The sequence below is a fragment of the Echiichthys vipera genome (assembly GCF_963691815.1).
Source record: "Echiichthys vipera genome assembly, chromosome: 19".
Lineage (NCBI taxonomy): Eukaryota > Metazoa > Chordata > Actinopteri > Perciformes > Trachinidae > Echiichthys > Echiichthys vipera.
In genome coordinates, this window is record NC_139844.1 from 592,562 (window position 1) to 614,560 (window position 21,999).

Sequence of the window (21,999 nt, forward strand, 5' to 3'; positions counted from 1 at the left end):
ATTTTCTCTATGCTTTTATGAATCAAATGTTGTATAAATGGGGCTGTAAATGATATATGACTTTTTTTTTTTGCCGCGCGCTGCATGTTGTCTGGAGGTTGAAGACGGCCCTCATCGGACTTCACCATCGCGTCTCTCTCTGCAAAGCAGCCGGCGCACTTGTTTGCCACAGTTCCTAGACTCTCACACTCTTCCTCCTGCCTCTGACAGAAAGATGGTACCGTGCACAAAGGCTACTGCACGCGAACCGACGACGTCACTTATCCACTCGCTGTGGGACTTTTAAACTCATCATGCCCTGTTACGCCAGGTTTCTGTTTTTAATTTTGTGTTTGATCCTGGTCGCGGAGTGCAAGAAACACAAAAGTAGGAAAAGGCGGTGGTCCGCGCCGGCGGAGACTCACAAGCCAGGCACGTAAGTACTTTAGACCTTTCTTTCTTTGATCTCGATTAACCTTAGATTTAAACTCTGACCGCCAAAGCTCATTATAGGACAAATATCCAGCATGAGAGCAGGGAAATCTCTTGTGCTTTCTACATCTATCCAGCCATTCCTCTACAAACTCACATTTACGCACAGCTCTGTGAAATAGGTCAGTTAACATTTCCATCAGTCTGACAGCAAACAGTAAAGATGAGGACGGTTCAAATTTAGGAGAAGTGGTGGCTTTGCGCATTTTCCCTCCACTTCATTTCCAAGACCATCCAAAATGTTACCATTTGCATGCATGCAATCTACGCATGGCGAAAACTTATTTCCGTTCATTTCCATCCTACATCATTCTTCAGTGAGGTTGTGGTAACCAATACGACCTGTCACACCGCTGAATTTGTATTTGACTGCGGTCAAGTGAGCCGTCATTTGTTTCTCCGAAGTCAAGCCAGCCGCCCGTATATTTGTAGTGCACCAGTATGTGATTTTTATGGTAAATTCATTGAAACTTTTCAGAACGAGCTGACGTGAAGGACAATAACTTTACTGCAACGTTGTCTCACTCTGCAGTATAAAAAACCCTCTTACCTGCAGAGGGGGGGGGGGGGGGGGGGGAGGGGGATGAATGTGACATAAACACCATCAAATTGCTTCGCGTCAAAATTGTATTTGTTGTGTCGACTTCCGGTTTTCAGTTTTCAGAATAAAGTGTTACACAACCAGGCTCATATACAGGATAAACACGGAAATAAGATGAATTGCATAATATTAATTATTATTAATTATATTAATGGGATATCCGAATAAAATGCATTTTGATATTTCCTGTGCAGCAAAATATAGAATGTACTTTAAGTGAAATTAGTCATTAGAAACAGACAGTTTAATTTTAATTCATTTTTTAAGATAATTTCATATTTCACTGCTCAGTACATATCCAAATACGTTTTATGAAAGAAATCCATAGTGAAAAGTTCTGTAAGTTGGTAAAAAAAAAAAAACCTGGGGTCATCTAGAATGTACCTGAAGGGAAATTAGTCATTGGAAAAAGACAGTTTATTTTTAGTTGTTTTTTTAAGATGTAGTAAGTAATATTTGACTGTCCAGGAAATATCCAAAGGCACTCTATTCTGATATCCTACTGTGAAAAGTTACGTGAATGTTATGCAATTAATCTCATTTCCGTGTTTATCCTGTATATGGGCCTGGTTGTGTAACACTTTATTCTGAAAAATGAAAACCAGAAGTCACTCTGAGAAGTTTCAATGGATTTACCATAAAGATCACTATACGGGCGGCTGGCTTGACTTCTGAGAAACGAATGGCGGCTCACTTGACCGCAGTTGATTTTGGGGGGTTGTCGGAACCAACGGTGAGCAGCCAGAGCCTGTTATTCTCAAATAGGACCCAACATCTCAGCAGAACCTACAGTTCTGTTCTCCTGCACGGGTTTATATTACTAGCAAAAAATGGATTTTATGTATGCATAAATCTTACAGTCAGTAAGAGATTGTGGCCAGACTGGCAAACTGTAGCAGTACCAGCAGTGGTAAGAGTAAAAGTAGTAATACCACAGTATAGAAACACTCTGTTCTTCAGTAAGTAAGTTTGACTTAAGTATGACAATGAAAATACACATAATTACTCATGCAGAACGGCCCTGTTCAGAATAATATACTTTAAAATATTGTATTATAATCCTCAATGCATTAATGTGTAAACATAAGTAATGTTGCAATACCGTTGATTTATATTTTGTATCAATAATCTGAATCTGCAAAATATCTAGTAACTCTTGTTCTAGCATAAATTATGTAGTGTGATAAAATGTAGAATATTGGCTTCTAGAGGTGGAGATATAAAGTAATATAAAATGGAAGTACAGTACCTCAAAATTACTTGAGTACAGTACCTGTCAGCAGTCTTTTATTCCTTCTTCCAGTTGCATGTTTTGTCCAACCAACAGTCGAAAACCAAAAGATATTTAATTTTCTATCATAGAAGACTCAGAAAACCAGAAAATGTTTGTTTTTCAGAAGCTGAACCTTTTTGTTTAGAAAATTATTCACGGTTAATCAAAGAAGTAACAGTTGTTGCTGATTATCTTTCTGTGAATTAATTAATCAATGAATTATTTCAAATTATTATAAAGAGCCAAAGACAAGATTGTTTTTTACATAATATTCTTAACAAAAATATTTAAGAGGGCTTCTAATTTTTAATTTAAGGTAACCATGGACTGCTGCTGCTCAGCCTGTTTGTGCCTACCCCTCCCTCCCCTAACTATAAAGTATAAGTAGGATGGTATGACCAAAATCGTCATCCTGATATAGGTCATCTCATTACTCGATACTAATTTAAATCATGACATAAAATGTTTTCTGGTAATTTGATAAATAAATTGACTTATACACGTTATTCCTAATGCAATGTAACCACCAGAGCCTTACCTATCTTGACCACAGACTAGTTTATTTAGACTCAGTCCCACGAACACCGTCCTGCTGTCTCACTCACTACAACTCCAAATGTGGATATGTTAGAGTAACATTTGATTAAAAAAAATGAGAGTGATCAAACTTTTATGGCACATCCTGTCTGTCTGCTTTGCTGTTGCCAGTCCTCTGTCAAAGAAGGTTGCGGATGGAACTAAATCCCGAAAGGTGAAGACCAGCCACCTTCTCCGCATAGATGAGCATGACTTCACCATGAGGCCTGCCTTCGCAGGTAAGCTCTATGAGCTTTGGGAGATATGTCACTGCTTGTAGTCAGTGATCATGTTGGTGAAAATGATTTGTTCTTGTGTGCTTTTCTTGAGTGATGCCACACTTCAACAGATCAACCTTCGTTGAACCTGAGTGTGAAGTGACTATTGATAGCAAACTGGATGGAGAAGCAGAAGCAAGTTTATTTTTCCACCTTCTTCTCTTCCCTTTGACTGTTGAACCTAAAGAGCAGAGAAATAGAAGATGTGGAGCTCAAAGCCTTCAGCTAAAGAAAAAAGAAAGAGGAAAAACCCTCAGCTGGTTCTATAAATACTTTGTGACACAGAGCTGGGCAGGGGCCATCCTGTAGAAAAATAGATAAATTCCCTCTGAAATTCCCTTCTGATTATTTGTATCCAGCACTGACACTGATCGGTGTTGGTAGCAGCCTTTTCTTGAAATCTGATTGGCCACCCAAGTGCCACCCCATAGATCTGCAGGAGCGCAAGCAACATTACTGTCAGTAAGAGACTGTGGCGCGCCCTGTTTTAAAGAGAGAGATTACATTGGTATCATATTAAACTATATAACCTAAAGGTGGTGCCAACCATGTCATGCTAGCTTGCTGGGAAGCGGGCTAATTTTATTTATTTATTTATTTATTTATTTTTACAGTTTTCAGCTATTTCTAACTGTTACTTGTTTTTACTGTGTACATAGGCTATTATTTAGTTTTGTATTTTGCATCTGCTATTGATGCTTTTGTCATTGTTATGTCCATATCCTCTTTTGCTGCTGTTAAACTGCAAAATTTCCCCACTGTGGGACTTTTAAAGGATGATCTTTGGAACTTATATTTTTATTAGTCTTACGTCACAGTACAATCTAATAGGAAATGACACAGCCAGGCAGTTGGTACGGTCTAGGGCAATCAACATAGAATATTCAGACAAGAGGTGCTCATGGATGACCCCCCTCATTCGACATGAACACCAACTATTTTTTCTGTATTGCATAGTACAAGTCTCTTTTAGTCTGAGCAGGAAGGTCAGTCTCTCTATCTGGTGAATTTATTTTATTACCACTAACCGGTTGTGGTTGAGCCTCACTGCAGCCACTTACGGGTGATTGCTTTCTTTGCTGCAGCAGACGTTGGGCCTCATTTATCAAACTTGCGTGAAAACGGGCGCAGATCTGAGCGCAGAATTGATCGTAGGAAAGGACCCACCTGTGATTTATGAAACATTCGTATCTGACCAATCTCAGCGTATGAATGAGCGGGCCTTGATAAATGCGGCGATTGAATTCGATCGTCATTAACATGTTACGCCCTTAAATATTCCTGGTTCGGAGGCCTCGCCCACTGAGGTCAAACATGTAGAGGAGAAACGCTGGTTAGAAAAGAAACTTTTCCGACACACAGATCGGCATCCTGACATCCGAGATGGAGCAAAATAAAGATGTGCTTTTTGTCAGTCTTAAGAGTGGAATAAAAGGGGCCCATAAAAACACCGTAGGAAAAAAAATAATGGAGGGAGTCAAACCGAAGCAGCGCTCCACTTTGACCCGAGTGCGCCTGTGCGCACTGTTGGACAGGTGTGCCGTATTCTGCATCCCCTCTCATTATAGCTGATATTCAAAAGATCCATTTATTTCATTTTATAATTATGGCTGCAGTTTATTTCCACAGAACATAAAAAGGTGTTGTTTTGTTTTCGCTATTATCCAAGTTTGTGATTTTAACTCTTTAAAATAGTTTAAAGACTGTAAGTAACCAATGGTCTGACCGTTGTGGGTTACCTGTATATAAACTACTCCTATAGGTGGAAACAACAGCCTTCTGATCCAGAATATCACCTATAATGCGAGGGGTGCATTTCACGGCCAGGGTGCTGAATACGGCACAACACTGGCGCTACCGGTGGGTCATTAGGTATTCCGTAAGAGGATACCTTTGTCATCTACAAGAACCATACCAAGATGTTAATCATCTGATACCTTGTTTGATTTAATGCAAATTATCGAGGGTAGCCACTTACCAAGGAGATGAATTTGGCTCTGCAGTGCGTCTTGCTGCTGCCACGCGCCAACACATTCATTCATTAATTCAATGTCGGGGTCGCGGGGAAAGAAAAGAATTGCGTGTGTTCCCCCCGGCCACCTGGCCACCACGTTTAAAAGCGATAGCTTAGCATCACACATCACCTGTACATTTATCGAGTGGTAGTTTTGGCGATTGATGAATGCGTAATCATTCATGGATGGTGCCATCAGACGCACATGAGTACAATAAATCGCTCCAACCACAATTTTTACATTTTTTTTATTCGTTTTTAAGAATCCGTTTTTAGCTGTTCTTAATATGTGACTGCTTATGCTAAATGACAGCTGAGGTTTGTTCATTATTTTCAGACAGATTTTGCTGTGCTGCACCGCAAATACACAGGCTGAAATGTGCGTACACGACCTCAGACCAGACGTGAGATTTGATCGTAGCTCACGCTCATGTCCAAATTGATAAATGCCGACGTTTGCCAGGAAATGGTCGTACGCACGTTTTTCTGCCGTACGTTCGTTTGATAAATGAGGCCCATTATGTTCAAGAGATATCTAGCATGTCCTGCCATCCCATCTGGTAAATCAACAAGATAAAGAGTTGTAAATGACAGAGGAATCTGCTGTTTCAGTATGCACTGTATAGTTTCCACAATATCGTTCCAAAATGGCCGCAGTCCGGGGCAGCTCCAAAACATGTGGTAGTGGTTTGCCTCGTCATCCCCACACTTTCTCCAGCACGTGTGAACTGTTGACACAAAATATGTTTTAATTTTAGGTGTTACTAAAAAAGAACAAGGCTTTTCCAACAGAATTCACACCAATACATGGAACACGAAATAGAAAAAACAGTATCACACATGTTCTCCCATTGATCACAGGTTATTTTGTCATTTAGTTATTTCTCCCATCTCTCTTTGATATATTGTATGTTGTGGTATTATCTCTGCTCTTACCATGGCTAAGCTTTGAAATAACAGATTTACAAGTCCCAGTATATGCCTGTATTATTAGTTGTATTATTTTGTTTGATGCTGAAGATTAACTTCCCCAGACAAAAAACCCAAAGACAGGACCTCACCGCGGTGTGACACAAGCTATATCAGTTGTCTCATCCACCTGCCGTGCAAAAAAGGGAGCAGCAAAAATGAAATTTATGAGATCAATTTTATTTTTAATCTCATCAGAAACAGTGGCTGAATGAGCAGTGATCTAGTCATTTTGGATTGAATGGGACAGAAAACACAGCTAATGACTGGAATTGTGTGGCCAGGACAGAGTCATTTTTTGCTAGTGTTTCTGTTAACTCCCTGTAATTCCCCCTATTGGATGATTCACCACTCTCAACATGCCCCCTAAATGACAGCTCCTGACGGCTAAGCAAGGAAGTTACATCAATAAGGCGGTTTAGGAAAGCCCTGTTTTGTTTGACTGTTTCATTATGTTTTGCTACTTGAATGCAAGCACCTTCATTGTTTGCATGTTCAGCCCTGACTCTGCCCAGGCAACTTAACCTTGCACATGCACTCACATGTTCATTGCTTTTTTCATACCTTTTGTATGCCCTGTCAAAGTTAGATACATCCCCAAAACCCACTTTGACCAGACAACACATCCCTGAGATGGTTTCATCAAGAGGCATGGCCAACAGTACATTTTCTTTGTGACAGCACTTCCAGTCAGCCGGCTCACCTTGTCATACCAGGACACCTGAAAAGACCTCTTACTTTTCCCCACCTTTTGCACTAAATCAATCTTAGGAGTTGACCTGCCCTGCTGTCTAACTCTAATTTTCTCTTTGTAAGGAAGACTATCAAATGGCTTCGCCAAAATCTGGTCGACATCATTCATATTATCTGCCATGATCTGCAGCTTGCTAATGCTAGCAGCTAAAGCTGCTGCGCCAGGCTACTGTGAAGTGTGACCGCCTGTGAGTGTGAGTGATGGTGACAGGGGAGAAGCTCCGTTGCTGCCGCTGCTCACAGAGTGACAGAACAGAGTCGCCAAACACAACACTAGTCGTTTTTTAACAAAGACAAAGTCCCTGGATCAGTTCAGAACAATGGAATGAAAAACTTGGAAAATGCTCCAGTGGATGTTTATTCTTCAAGATCCCTTATTTGCTCATTTAGCTGTCAATCAAAAAAGGATGCAGCCTCAGAAAGCTCATCCAATCATCATGCAGAAGCTGAGCGTCCAGGCCAGCCCACTGTCCCATAGACCCCCAGAGACGCTGAGCGTCAATCTGTGTAAAGCGCTGCGGGGATGAATGAGAAGGAAGTTGCACCGGTTACCTGTGATAAGTAGCTGAACAAAAGATGAAGGGTTTCTAGCGCGTATTTAGTCAATAAAATGTACACACAGCAGTACATATTTCACTAGTTTTTTTGTGACATTTTAGGGAAAGCTGTGCTTCCCTTGCAGTCTTAGAGCAATCGCCACTGATTTTGTTGATATCTATCCTTTTTTCCCGGCACTATCAAGTCACACAATACACATTTATAATCTACAAAGAGTGTTTTGAAAGACTTACCTACTGACCCCGGTACCAGCTTCTCTCATAGTGAAGTCCATTCAAGTTGATTACCAAATGCCATCCAAAAGGAAGGAGCCCATTTATGATTTATTCCAGCAAAGCGTGTAAACTTTGTGGTTTGTGCCAGTTTGGTGAAATATAAGTTAATAATAGATAATAGGTTAGGTAATAGGTTTTGAAAAGTCCCAGACAGCAACTTTCTCTGCAGCACGTGAGGGGGTGGGGGCGTGTTTTACAAGCACCAGTAGGGGTGGCATCAGCAATCTTGTACAGGCATTTTTGTTGTGCCTGTGGGTACTGTGAGCCCATGGGCACTGAAGAAGAATGTTAATGCTGCCAAGAGAATGACATTTTTTGCATGCTGTGTGACTGCTATGGAGGATTCCCCATCCCTCATCAACCGCACCGTACTGGACACTTTTTTCCATGTCCCCAGAATAAATTGGAAAAGACGGCCGATTCCTAAACAAATCATCAAACTCTGATTCACTAACTATAATGTTGGTGCTTCATTTTATGTGTAGGGATATTTATCATGCTACTGCAGAGGTTTGGTGTTATTTTGAGCAGTATTATGGGCAAACTCCGCAAAGCAATTTCAGTCAAAAACAACTGGACTGGTTGTTTGTCTAGGAAGACGTTTCACCTCTCATCCAAGAGGCTTCATCAGTTCATGTACGCATCTGACCAGGCTGGGACTGGGTCGGACCAGTCCCAGCCTGGTCAGACTTACTACTTGCTACTCTCCGGGATTTCTCCTTTAACAGTTGATACATGAAAAAAACTTTCTCAATGGCTTATTTGATGTATATAGTGCCGGAAAAGACCATCGGACGATTTAGCACCTGAATTACACTTTAACATACAGACTTGAGAATGATTTCTATTTTCTAATATCAAATTAAATATAAGCATATTTCCCAAAATACTCAGCTATTTTTCACATTTTTAGGGTATTTGATGTCTGTATTAGATGGTGAACGGATGACAGAAAATGAAATAGTCAAGGTTCCCAGACAGAAGCGAACCTGGACACAGACAGCAATTTTCTCCCAGACCATTAGTGCACCTCAAGGCTGTTCTAATCCCTCATAATCCAGCAGCATTCTTTGATAATTACTTCACATCATTCACATCCTTACTGAAAGACCACATTTTGCCTTTGCACTGTTAAATTCTCTTTATATATATATATATATATATATATATATATATATATATATATATATATATATATATATATTCCAGCACTAGGAAATGTCTCCAGCATCATCAGGAATAACAGTAATACCATTGCTAATAAAAGCCAGCAGTGGGTCCCAGGTTTTTCCGGAATGCTGTTAAAGATCCCCTCTGTGAAAACCTTAACCTCTCCAACCAGAGACATTGCAAAATTTCACGGATCCAACTATTATGAGTCGGCGGAGAAACATGTTTCCATTTAAGGAGAATGTTACGTCTGGCGAGCAGGGTGGTAAAGGCCATGACACGTTGTGTAGTAATAGGCAGATTTTGAGACGAATTTCCCAGTCTGGGATCATTAAAGTAATTCTATTCTATTCTATTCTATTCCAAAGAGAGCAGTCAGAGCATTTGGTTCCAAATTTGTGTTTAGAGCCTGTTTGAGGGTTTGAAATATATCAGACCAAAATTAAGCAAGCTTCCGGCACGTCCAGAACATGTGTGTGTGGTCAGCTGGGGACTGCTTACAGCGGTTACAAGCATCACTGTGACTAGGGTATATCTTAGCCAATTTAGCGTTGGTGAAATGGGCTCTATGAAGCACCTTCCACTGTAATAGGCCATGCCTGGCACAAATCGATGATGAGCGGACCAGCTTTAGAATGTCCCTCTAATGGACCTCAGTAATGTCTACCCCCAAATCCTTTTGAAGGGGAATATGGATTGTGGGAGTGATCTCGCCAAGTTGTTGACAGAATAACTTACTCTTCTGAATATTCAATTTATACCCCGATAGGTGTCCAAACTTATTCAGGATTGATAAAAACTGGGGGGAGGGAGGTTGTGGGGTTTGGAATAAATAAGAGAAGGTCATCGGCATATAAGGAGAGTTTGTGGACCAGGCCAAAACGAGTGATGCCTTCAAACTCATTCTTGTTTCTAAGCCAGATGGCTATGTTGGGTGAGGGTGGACAGCCCTGCCGGGTCCCACACTTGAGAGGGAAACATGCTGAACGGACCTTGTTAGTGTTTACAGATGTAGAGGGGGTTACATACAAAAGCTTAACCCAAGAAATAAAATTAGAATCAAAGCCAAATTTCTACAAAATATAAAATAGTAAGCCCAACTGTACCCGGTCGAAGGCTTTCTCCGCATCTAGCGCCACTAGGAGTGTCCGATCCATGTGAGAATATGATGTTGAGCAGCCCTCTGGTGTTGAAGAATGGGTGTCTCCCTAATATGAATCCTGTCTGGTCTTGCGAAATTACCAATGACATCACACTTTGGAGGCGGAGGATGAGGACCTTAGCAAGGATCTAACAATCTATGTTTAAAAGTGAGACCGGTCTGTAGCTGCCACATGAAGTAGGATCCCTGTCTTTCTCCAGCAGCAATGAAATATATGCCTCATACAAGGTTGCTGACAGTCTGCCCTAAAGGAGTCATTGATCATTCTCACAAGGGTGGGAGCTAATAGCATCGAGTACGTTTTAAAGAACTTGACTGTAAAACCGCCAGGAACAGGAGATTTCCTGTTCTGCATAGTCTTGATCGCTTTTTGCACTTCCAACAGAGCGATGGGTCTACCAAGCTCCCTAGCAATGTTTATATTAATCAGAGGGTATGTTAAGCAATCTAAGGGGTTGGGGGTTGCTGCAGTAATTGGGCTTCATTCAGAAGTATAAAATGTGGTGAAAAAATCTGAAAAAGACTTGTTGATCATCCCTGGATCAGAAGTGTGGCTACCGTCTTGTAGTTGAATTTTAGAGATTAGTCTGGAAGCACTAGCTGCCAGGAGTCTCTCTGCCTTATCTCCCTGATCAAAAAAGTTTTGTTTAGATTGTCGCAGATATCTTTCGACTATGCGTCATTAAGAGGCTGTGTTCCGAATATAGTAGTAGCTGTTTCTTATAAGGAGGGGGGGATGGAGAGGTAGAGTAAGTTCCATTGAGTTTTACAAGTTCCTCCGCAATTTCCACCAGCCTAGCCCGTTCTGCCCTTCTCATTTGAGAATTATAGGATAACACTTGTCCTCGAACAGTAGCTTTAAATGCTTCCCACAGAGTGCCTGACATCTGGGGTGTCATTAAGCTCTATGTAAGAGCGGATTTGAGTTGCAGCAAAACCTTTTAACTTACTATTCGACAGTAAGTGTGAGCTGAACCTCCATGGTGAACGTGGAATTGTATCTCGTGGAAAACTAATGTCAACTGTGGAAGAAGCGTGGTCGAGGAGGTTGTTATCGAGTAAGAAGAAATCAATTTGGGAGTACACGGGAAAAAAAGGAGAAAGCTTTTCCATGGGGGTTTCTAAATCTCCAGGATTCAGAAATTCCCAACTGTGATGCATATGTTTTTACTGTGTGTGCTGATTTGGATAGCTTAACCTCTGTAGGAGAAGATCTGTCAAGTCACATCCTGCACCAGGTTGAAGTCTCCGCCTATGATAATGCGATGACTGTCAGCGTTCAGGATTTTGGCGAATAGCCTTGTAAAAAAACTGTTCATTGTCCCAGGTGGGTGCATAAACCGGAACTAAGACCACTGGTGTGACCAGAACAGACATTAAATCAAATTAGTCAGCAGAGGGCACCAAGATGCCATGGGGCAGGCCGGCCATGAGGGTATTTTTCTACCTCAGCTCAGATGAATAGGATGCATTTATAAAACCTGCGTTAGAATGCACGCTGAATTGATACAGGTCACCTCTGCACATCAGACTTTAAAAAGTGTTAGGCTTCAGTAAAGCCCTTTGACCAAACAGAGAACAAGAATACTTCAGACAACACTTTGGCGATGGGTGATACAAAGTTTAAATAAAGTAAAATAAAGCTGTGAAAGAAATATATAATAACAAACTGAAATCCACATGCAGACGAGCTTCCAGTGCTTGGCAAGAAGACCGACCAAAGACAAACTGAATTCACATAAATGTGTAAGCAGGCAAAAAAACAAGATGAAGAAACAGGAATTTAAAAAACATCAGAAAACATCTCGAGTCAACAGTGCGTTAAAATGTCCACTTAGCGACTCCTGTTTAAAACTTTAACAGACAGAAAATTTGCAGCCCGTCAGCACTTTAACTGTTAACCAGGCGATCTAAAAATAATATAAAATACATAAACTCCGGTCAAGGAAAACGTACAATACGGTATTGAAGCATTTTTTTCTGGCCTAGGTTGAAGAGAGATGTGTCAGAATATATTAAAACTCTTCATACCTGTCAGCTCGCGGGGAAACCCAACCAGGTGATTAGGCCAGCTCCTCTGTTTCCAATTCCTGCTGTGGGTCAGTCATTTGTGTATCTTATCATCGACTGTGTGGGTCCGTTGCCATGTTCAAGGTCGGGTGCAGTTTATTTGCTTACAATCATGTGCCAAACCACCCGTTGGAAGTTTGACCTACTAAAAGGGTATCGGAAGGACCCGTTGTCTGAGCGTGCTCGTGAGCTTTCGGCATTTATAACACCAACTGGTCTGGTTTGCGTAACGCTTGCGCCACATCCCAGAGACTCATGACAAGAATCTTGGGGATCTGGAGGGATGCACTGTTTATTTTGACGACGTAGTGGTGTTTTCTGATAGGTGGGCCTCTCATCTGGCGCGCATCTATGCGTTGTTCATGCGTTTGGCTGAGGTGCGTCTGACCATCAACCTCGCCAAGTGCAAGTTAACACTGGCTACAGTGACCTACCTTGGCCGGATTGTGGGTCAGGGTAGAGTTGTCCATTGCTATCCTTTGCCCACTACCAAAAAGGAGTTGATGCAGCTCGTGGGCTTAGTGGGATATTACAGAGGGTTCTGTAGAAACTTCTCAGAGGTAGTGGCACCATTAACTGACTTGCTTAATACACATACAACATTTGTTTGGTCCTCTTTCTGTCAGCAGGCTTTTGAGAGGGTAAGGTCACTTCTGTGTGAAGCATCTGTCCTGGCGGCTCCAATGTTTGACAGCCCTTTTGCCCTTGTAGGTGCAAACGTCACCCCAAAGACGATTGTTAATTTCTTGATTAACTCAAACTTTCAGTTTGATTAAAAGTAGGCCCAAAGCCTGCTGAAACAAAGGCCTGCCCTGCAACCTTCCCCCACAACAGGTCACACCCAGGTGTGAATCCTTCAAGGGACCCCAAACTGTTCATTGGCTGATCTGACCTCTGGCGATGACATAACCAGTGTCTATAAAGCTGTAGCACACTTCCTGCACTTCCTCTTTCTCCCGGATCTCTCTCTCCCGGATCTCTCTTGGCCTCTCTTCCTTCAAACTCAACTCGACACTCTCTGCGGATCCAGGAGACTAGCTGCCCGCTGTCCCCTAGGCCCTGGACCTGGCCTATGGCGTAGGATCACCAGCAAAGGTTAACCAACAGGTTATCCACTCAACTGAGCAGAACAAAGAGCAATCTGAGTCCTCTTTTGCCTAAGAGCAACAACCAAGACAAGAACCTTTCTTTAACCAGCTTCCTTTCTTCAACCAGCCACTGGCATCAAGCAACGCAAACCATCTCCCATCTCATGGACTGGTAACTAATCACCAACTGGGCATTATTACATGTTATACGACTTTATGAACGGCTAGATAGAATTGTAACTTGAATAAGGGGCGGCTGTGGCTTGGTGGCAGAGTGGGTTGTCCTCTGTTCGAGAGATTGGTGGTTCGATCCCCATCTCCCCCTGGTCCACATGTCGAAGTGTCCTTGGGCAAGACACTGAACCCCGAATTGCTCCCCGTGCTGCGCATGGGTGTGTAAATGTAGTGTGAATGGTTAGATCAGATTAGATGGTATGTAGATGTCCACTGCCATCAGTGTGAATGTCTGTGTGAATGGGTGAATGTGACAGACACTGTGAAGCGCCTTGAGTAGTCAGATGACTAGAAAGGCGCTATATAAGTACAAGTCCATTTACCAATAAGATCAGGCTTCTGGGCTTTGTGTAACTTAAATGTTCACACCTTCTCAGCAGGGGTCCAAGCCCCCACCTCTCCTCTTTGTTTCACACACACACACACAAACACACACACACCCACACACACACACATTTGCTGTTAGCTTTAGTTAGTTTATTGTGTGTTTTGTTTGTGCGTTTATTAATTTGTTAATAAATGTTTGTGTTTACCATATGTCTGTTTATTTAATATTACACAAAGATGAATGAGCCAGCCTCTACTAAGAAAAGAACTTCTAAATCCTTCAACTAATTAAACTATTACATTTATCGGTGTTCAACCCTTAATTAGTAGCTTAATATATTTAATGAGACTTTAATATTAGTTGTCACTCCGTCTATGACGGTGGTGCCCCGAGGAACTCGGAGGAACTTGGTGATAACTAATGATTACTTGATTAACGATAAATTTATTGAGAATACTCAATCTCATAATCTGAACGTGAGTCAAGGCCCTACATTTAATGGGTTCTCTGTGTGAAGTTTTTAATAAATTAAAGTTAGTAATTTTTACTAATTTTTCTTTATTCATTTTCCTTATCAAATATTTCATTTGATAGTCACACTATTGAGCCAATTAAACCTAAAGTACCTACACCCTTCAGGTCGACGCTAGTCATATTCTGCCAGCAGAACCTGTTGTGTGGTTGTTTGATCTGTCTTGTGCTTTTCTTTATGTCTGTCTGCAGGTCGGCTGGTGGGTGGAGCTCTGACACTGGAGTGGGCCTGGCCAGTCCACACCGGTGCATTTAAGTGTGGCAGTTCACCCCCCCCCCCCCCCCCCCACCCCACCCCCCTTGCTTCCGCCGTCATTTTGGGTTCAAGAGAGAGAGCTGGGTGCAGCTCCTCGAGTTTTCTTTGTTCTTGTTTGGTTGCACTATTTACTTTGTTAATAAATTGGTTAATTTTGTTATTCTGTCCTTAAGATTGTTTTGTATTTGTCCTGCCTAGAGCCGGGTCATGACAAAGCAGTCCTTTTACCATCCATTTTATATATATTTTATTCTTTTTTTTAGATAATTGCCCAGGGTTGTGAGAGCCACAAACAAAAGTAAATTCAACTCCATTCTATTGGGGTGGAAGCAGAAAAACCAACGACAGACAACTTCGTCGACACATAAAAACAAGAGTATCTGTAGTAGACTTAGACTTCTCTTTATTGATCCCTTTGGGATGACTTCCGCAAGGAAATTTAATTTCCAGCAGCTTACAAAACACTTGTGTAGATAATAAGGAGGTATGAAAATATAGTATAAGATAAACAATAAACTCTGAGCTACATTAATATAGAAAGTAAAACAATAAACGGTAAACGATAAACTCTTAATTAAATATATAGAGTAGAGAGAAGAATACAAGTAAAATTAAATTTGCGGGAAATGAAATCAGACAAGTGTAGAGACACGTATAAGATAAAATATGTATGACTGTATATGGCAGAAATTTGTTTCCATCCTCTGGTCACCCCTGGCTCATGGATCACGATCCTGTCATTGATTAGGTAGCGGTTGTTGTACATAACATAAATAGAATCCAATATATACATAGTTTAGATTAGATAGATTAATCGTTACACGCTGTTAGCCACTTTAGCTTAGCAGTTAGCTTCACGGCTGGTGATGGCTTCCCCCGCTCTCTCTCCTGCTCTCTCTTGCTCGGAGTGTCGTATGTTTAGCTACTCCTCTGCCTCCTTTAGTGATAATGGTAAGTGTAATAGGTGTAGTGTATTTGTAGCGCTGGAGGCGAGGCTCAGTGAGTTAGAGGCACGGCTCCGCACCATGGAAGCTCAGTCTTACGCTACAGTAGCTAGCCAGCCACCTACAACTTTAGCCGGTGCGAAGCCACATAGTGTAGCGTTAGCTCCTGCTAGCCCTCCCCCGGCAATCCCTGAGCAGCCAGGGTCCTCCTGGGTGACTGTGAGAGGAAAGCATAGTTCTAAATCGAAGCCCATGGTTAACCATCCACCCGTTCACGTTTCAAACAAGTTTTCTCCACTCAGTGACACGCCTGCAGAGAAAACAACACTGGTTATTGGCAGCTCCATTTTGAGAAACGTGAACTTAGTGACACCAGGGACAATAGTAAAATGCATCCCAGGGGCCAGAGCGGGCGACATTGAATCCTATTTGAAACTTCTGGCTAGGGATAGACGTAAATATGGTAGGATTGTTATTCACGTCGGCGGTAATGACACCCGATTACGTCAATCGGAGGTCACTAAAATTAATGTGGAGTCGGTGTGTTCTTATGCAAAAACTATGTCGGACTCCGTAATTTTCTCTGGTCCCCTGCCCAACTTGACTTGCGATGACATGTATAGCCGCATGTCATCATTCCGTCGCTGGCTGTCTGGATGGTGCCCGGTAAATAATGTGGGCTTCGTAGATAATTGGCAGTCTTTCTGGGGGAAACCTGGTCTTATTAGGAGAGATGGTATTCATCCTACTTTGGAGGGTGCCGCTCTCATATCTAAAAACCTAGACGCAGTTGTTAGCGGTCTAAAACCATGACAACCCAGTGTTGGGATCAGGAAGCAGAGTCGCAGTTTAATACACCTCTCTGCGCTGCCCTTATCGCAGGTGCCCAGGAAGCAGAGTGGCAGTCTTACACACCTCTCTGCGCTCCCTGTGGAGCATTTTCCAGCTCAGTTTAGTATACAAACACTGTCTGCCCCACGATCATTTAAATTAAACAGATCAAAAATGAACAGAAGAGGAGCTACAAAGAAAAACTTGATACAAATCAACGCAAAATCTGCGACAATGCAACAATATCAGAAACATTAGATCTCTCTCATCTAAAGCTGTATTAGTAAACGATCTGATATCAGACAACCATATTGATTTACTCTGTCTGACCGAAACCTGGCTGCGTCCCGAAGAATATGTTAGCCTAAATGAATCCACTCCTCCCAGTCATATTAATACTCATATTTCTCGAGGCAGTGGTCGAGGAGGAGGCGTTGCAGCTATTTATAATTCAGGCCTATTAATAAACCCTAAACCTAAACTAAATTATAATTCATTTGAAAGTCTTGTTCTTAGTCTTTCACATTCAACCTGGAAAACTGTGCAGCCAATTATATTTGTTATAGTGTACCGTGCTCCTGGTCCGTACTCTGAATTTCTGTCCGAATTCTCAGAGTTTCTGTCAAATTTAGTCCTTAAATCCGACAAAGTAATAATTGTAGGTGATTTTAATATTCATGTGGACAGCGATAATAATAGTCTCAGTATCGCGTTTATCTCTCTATTAGATTCGATTGGTTTTAGTCAGAGTGTACATAAACCTACTCACTGTTTTAATCACACCCTCGACCTTGTTTTGGTTTATGGTGTGGAAATTGATGACTTTATAGTCTTTCCACAGAATCCTATTTTATCAGACCATTATTTAATAACTTTTGAATTCATATTACAGGACTACTCACCACTGGGTAAAAGTGTCTACACCAGATGTTTATCTGATAGTGCTATAACTAAATTTAAGGAAGCGATTCCATCTGCATTTACTTTAATGCCTCATCCTAATATTCAAGACTCCTGCACTAACGTTAGTTTCTCTGAAATTGATCACCTTGTTGACAGTGTTGCAGGCTCTCTAAGAACAACACTTGACTCTGTTGCTCCTTTAAAAAAGAAGATAATAAAACAGAGGAAGTTAGCTCCGTGGTATAACTCACAAACCCGTGAATTAAAACAAATATCGCGAAAGTTGGAAAGTAAATGGCGCTCCACTAAACTGGAGGAATCTCACTTAGTTTGGCAAGAAAGTCTTAAAACCTATAGGAAGGACCTCCGTAATGCCAGAGCAGCATATTACTCATCTTTAATAGAGGAGAATAAGAACAATCCTAGATTTCTTTTCAGCACTGTAGCCAGGCTGACAGAGAGCCACAGCTCTATTGAGCCATGTATTCCTATAACGCTCAGCAGTAACGACTTCATGACCTTCTTTAATGACAAAATTATAACTATTAGAGACAAAATCAACTCGCTTGGCACCAATCTTTCATCGAACCCAGGAACCTTACAAACTGTACGACCTGATATATTCTTGGACTGCTTTTCTACAGTCGACCTTAACAAATTAAACTCTACTATTTCAGCATCAAAACCTTCTACTTGTCTTCTAGACTCTATTCCAACTAGGTTACTTAAAGAAGTGTTACCTTTAATTAGCACTCCTGTATTAGATATGATTAACATGTCTTTATCAGCAGGTTATGTACCAATGTCTTTTAAAGTAGCTGTAATTAAACCTCTTCTTAAAAAGCCCAGTCTTGATCCTGAGGTACTAGCCAACTATAGACCTATATCTAACCTTCCTTTTCTCTCTAAGATCCTCGAGAAATTAGTTGCCAATCAGTTGTGTGACTTTTTACATAATAATGAGTTATTTGAGGATTTCCAGTCAGGATTTAGAGCAAATCATAGCACTGAGACAGCACTGATAAAAATTACTAACGACCTTCTAATAGCTTCAGACAAAGGACTTGTCTCTGTACTTGTCTTACTAGATCTTAGTGCTGCCTTCGACACTATTGACCATCACATCCTGCTACACAGACTAGAGCATCTGATCGGCATTAAAGGAACTGCACTGAGCTGGTTTAAGTCATATTTATCAGATAGATCTCAGTTTGTACATGTTAATGACAAATCCTCCATGCACACTAAAGTTAGTCACGGAGTCCCACAGGGTTCTGTCCTTGGACCGATTCTTTTCACCTTATATATGCTTCCCTTAGGAAATATTATAAGGAAGCACTCCATTAACTTTCATTGTTATGCTGATGATACACAATTATATTTGTCGATCAAACCAGAAGAAACCCATCAGTTAGATAAACTTCAAATGTGCATTAAGGAAATAAAAAGCTGGATGACCTGCAATATCCTGAAATTATTGTACTTGGCCCCAAAGGCCTCCGAAATTCAATAGCTAAAGACATTGTTACTCTGGATGATGTTGTGTTGTCCTCCAGCACCACAGTAAGGAATCTGGGTGTTATTTTTGATCAGGATTTGTCCTTCGATTCTCACATAAAACTAACAACAAGGACTGCATATTTTCACCTGCGTAATATTGCAAAAATTAGGAACATTGTGTCTCAGAAAGATGCAGAGAAACTTGTTCATGCATTTGTTACTTCTAGGCTGGACTATTGCAATTCCTTATTATCAGGCTGCTCCAATAAGTCTGTTAAGAGTCTCCAGTTGGTCCAAAATGCTGCAGCTCGTGTACTAACTAAAACAAATAGAAGAGAACATATTTCTCCTGTATTAGCTTCTCTGCACTGGCTACCTGTAAAATCTAGAATAGAATTTAAAATCCTTCTCCTTACGTACAAAGCTCTTATTGGTCAGGCTCCGTCGTATCTTAAAGAGCTCATAGTACCGTATCACCCAACTAGATCTCTGCGCTCTGAGAATGCAGGGCTACTCGTCGTTCCTAGAGTCTCCAAAAGTAGAATGGGAGGCAGAGCCTTCAGCTACCAAGCTCCTCTCCTGTGGAACAACCTCCCAAATGTTATTCGGGAGGCAGACACTGTCCCCATATTTAAAAGTAAACTTAAAACTTTCCTTTTTGATAAAGCTTACAGCTAGGGCTTACGATGAGACTTTATTCTGCTTAATTATGCTGCTATAGGCCTAGTCTGCCGGGGGATAATACTTTTCCTGATACTCTGAGCTTCTCTCCTCTCTGTCTAAATCATTCATGTCCCATCAATGCATGTTACTGATTCAGCTTCTTCCCCGGAGCTGTTTGTGCTTTGTCGTCTCGCAGGTCTCTGCTGATCGTGGTGGTGCTTGCTGCCATGGTCCTACATGACGCTTCCTGCTGCTATTGTCACTGTTACTCATATATACTATCACTAGTTTAATAAACTATAAAATTTGTAGCTGTATCGTAGCTGCTATTGCCACTACTCATCATTGATCATGTTTGCCACCATAATTATTATCATTTTCATATTCTGTCACCTTAGCTGTGCTTGTTTCTACTATTCTGTTGTATTAACTGCCTTAACATATAAGTCATATTCACATTACTATAAATATTATAGTTACTGTTAGGCTTTGCTTGCATCTCTGGAAGTGTGTCTGTCTGTCTCTCTCTGTCCATCTGTGTGTCTTTTCTCTCTTTCTCTCTCCTTTTCTTCCTCCCCAACCGGTCAAGACAGATGGCCGTCCTCCACAGAGCTGGGTCTGTCTGACGTTCCTGCCTGTTATAGGGAAGGTTTTCGTTGCCACTGTACTCTACAGAGGAATTGTTGGGTCTATGTAAATCATAAATAAGTCATTGAGTGTGGTCTTTACCTACTCTGTAAAGTGTCCTGAGATAACTTTTGTTATGATTTGACACTATAAATAAAATTGAATTGAATTGAATTGAATAGTGTATATATATACAGTGCACAGTGTGCTATAAACAATAAATAATAATAATATATACAACAAAATATACTATAACAATAATGATATATACAACAAAACAGTAGAGAGACCAGAGTTCTCTGTCAGGCAGAGGTGAGAGAGTTATTATAAAAAGTTATGGATTGTGACAGGAAAGATTTCCTGTATCTGTTGCTACGACAGCGAAGCTGAAGCAGCCTTCTGGAGAAGGTGCTCCGCTGTCTGACCAGTGTGAGTTGGAGAGGGTGGAGAGGATTATCCATGATAGATAACAGTTTTTTCAGTGTCCTCCTCTCCACCACAGCCTCCAGAGTGTCCTGTTTGCAGCCAATCACAGAACCAGCCTTCCTGATCAGTTTCTTGAGTCTGTTGGTGATGCTGGCTGAGATGCTGTTTCCCCAACAAACCACAGCAAAGAAAAGTACACTGGCCACCACAGACTGATAAAAGATCTCCAACATCTTGCTGCACACGTTGAAGGATGTCAGCTTCCTCAGGAAGTAAAGTCTGCTCATCCCCTTCTTGTAAACAGCTTCAGTGTTAGATCTCCAGTCCAGTCTGTGGTTGATGGTAACACCCAGGTACTTGTAATCCTCCACCGCCTCCACGTCCCTTCCCAGAATGCACAGAGGTTGGAAAGCCTCTCCCACTACTCCCTTTGTGTGGTCTCTCATTCTACACAGAGTGCTTTCCAGGTCCTGAAGAAGCGGTGCTCGTCCACCCCTGTGTTGGTCAAGCCCGATCCCTCTTGCCAGTTCATTGGTGAGGTGGACGCTTGGTACGTATTACAAGTACCAGGTACTTGTAATCCTCCACCGCCTCCACATCCTTTCCCAGAATGCACAGAGGTTGGAAAGCCATCTTCCTCCTCTTCCTGAAATCTATCACCATCTCTCTGGTCTTGCTGATGTTCAGCCGCAGGTGATTCTGTCCAGTCCTCTTCACAAAGTTGTCTACCAGTGCCCTGTACTCCTCCTCCTGTCCCTCACTTATACACCCAGCAACAGCCGAGTCGTCAGAAAACTTTTGCAGGTGACATGACCCAGTGTTGTACTAAAAGTCAGTGGTGTATAAGGTGAAGAGGAAAGGAGACAGTACAGTCCCCTGTGGAGCTCCTGTATCACTAACCACCACATCAGACAGAACACTGCCCATACGGACAAACTGTGGCCTGCCTGTCAGGAAGTCAGTAATCCAGGCGATCATTGTGTCGTCTACTCCCATCACCCGCAGCTTCTCCCCCAGTAGCAGTGGCTGAAAGGTGTTAAAAGCACTAGAGAAATCAAAGAATGTGATTCTCACAGTACCTCCTCCACCATCCAGGTGCGAATGGGCTCGTTGCAGCAGGTAGATGACAGCGTCATCAACTCCCAAGTGGGGCTTGTAAGCAAATTGCAGAGGGTCTAGCAGGGCTCTCACCTGTGGCCTCAGGTTGACCAAAATCAGTCTCTCCAGCACCTTCATGACGTAAGATGTGATGGCCACTGGACGATAGTCATTGAGGTCTGATGGTGTCGATTTCTTTGGAACAGGAACCAGGCAGGAAGTCTTCCAAAGCACTGGTATTCTCTCCTGACCAAGGCTCAGGTTGTAGAGGTTTTGTAGGACAGGAGACAGCTGGCTGGCACATGTCTTCAGGATCCTGGGGCTGATACCGTCAGGGCCTGCAGCCTTATGCTGGTGGAGTCTCTCCAGCTGTCTCCTAACCTGGCCTGCAGTCACAGTC

The 21,999-nt window shown here is 41.9% G+C and overlaps 1 protein-coding gene across 1 annotated transcript in view; it reads left to right on the forward strand.

The window, feature by feature from the left end:
- Positions 1 to 293: 293 nt before the first annotated feature.
- LOC310962170 (gamma-aminobutyric acid receptor subunit rho-2-like) overlaps positions 294 to 21,999 on the forward strand; it is a gene marked incomplete at both ends in the record, with an annotated part of 73,171 nt that continues 51,465 nt past the window's right edge. The window contains 2 exons of the mRNA XM_083934551.1: positions 294 to 415; positions 3,054 to 3,160. Coding sequence (XP_083790677.1) covers positions 294 to 415; positions 3,054 to 3,160 — 229 coding nt within the window. The remainder of the gene's footprint in view (positions 416 to 3,053; positions 3,161 to 21,999) is intronic.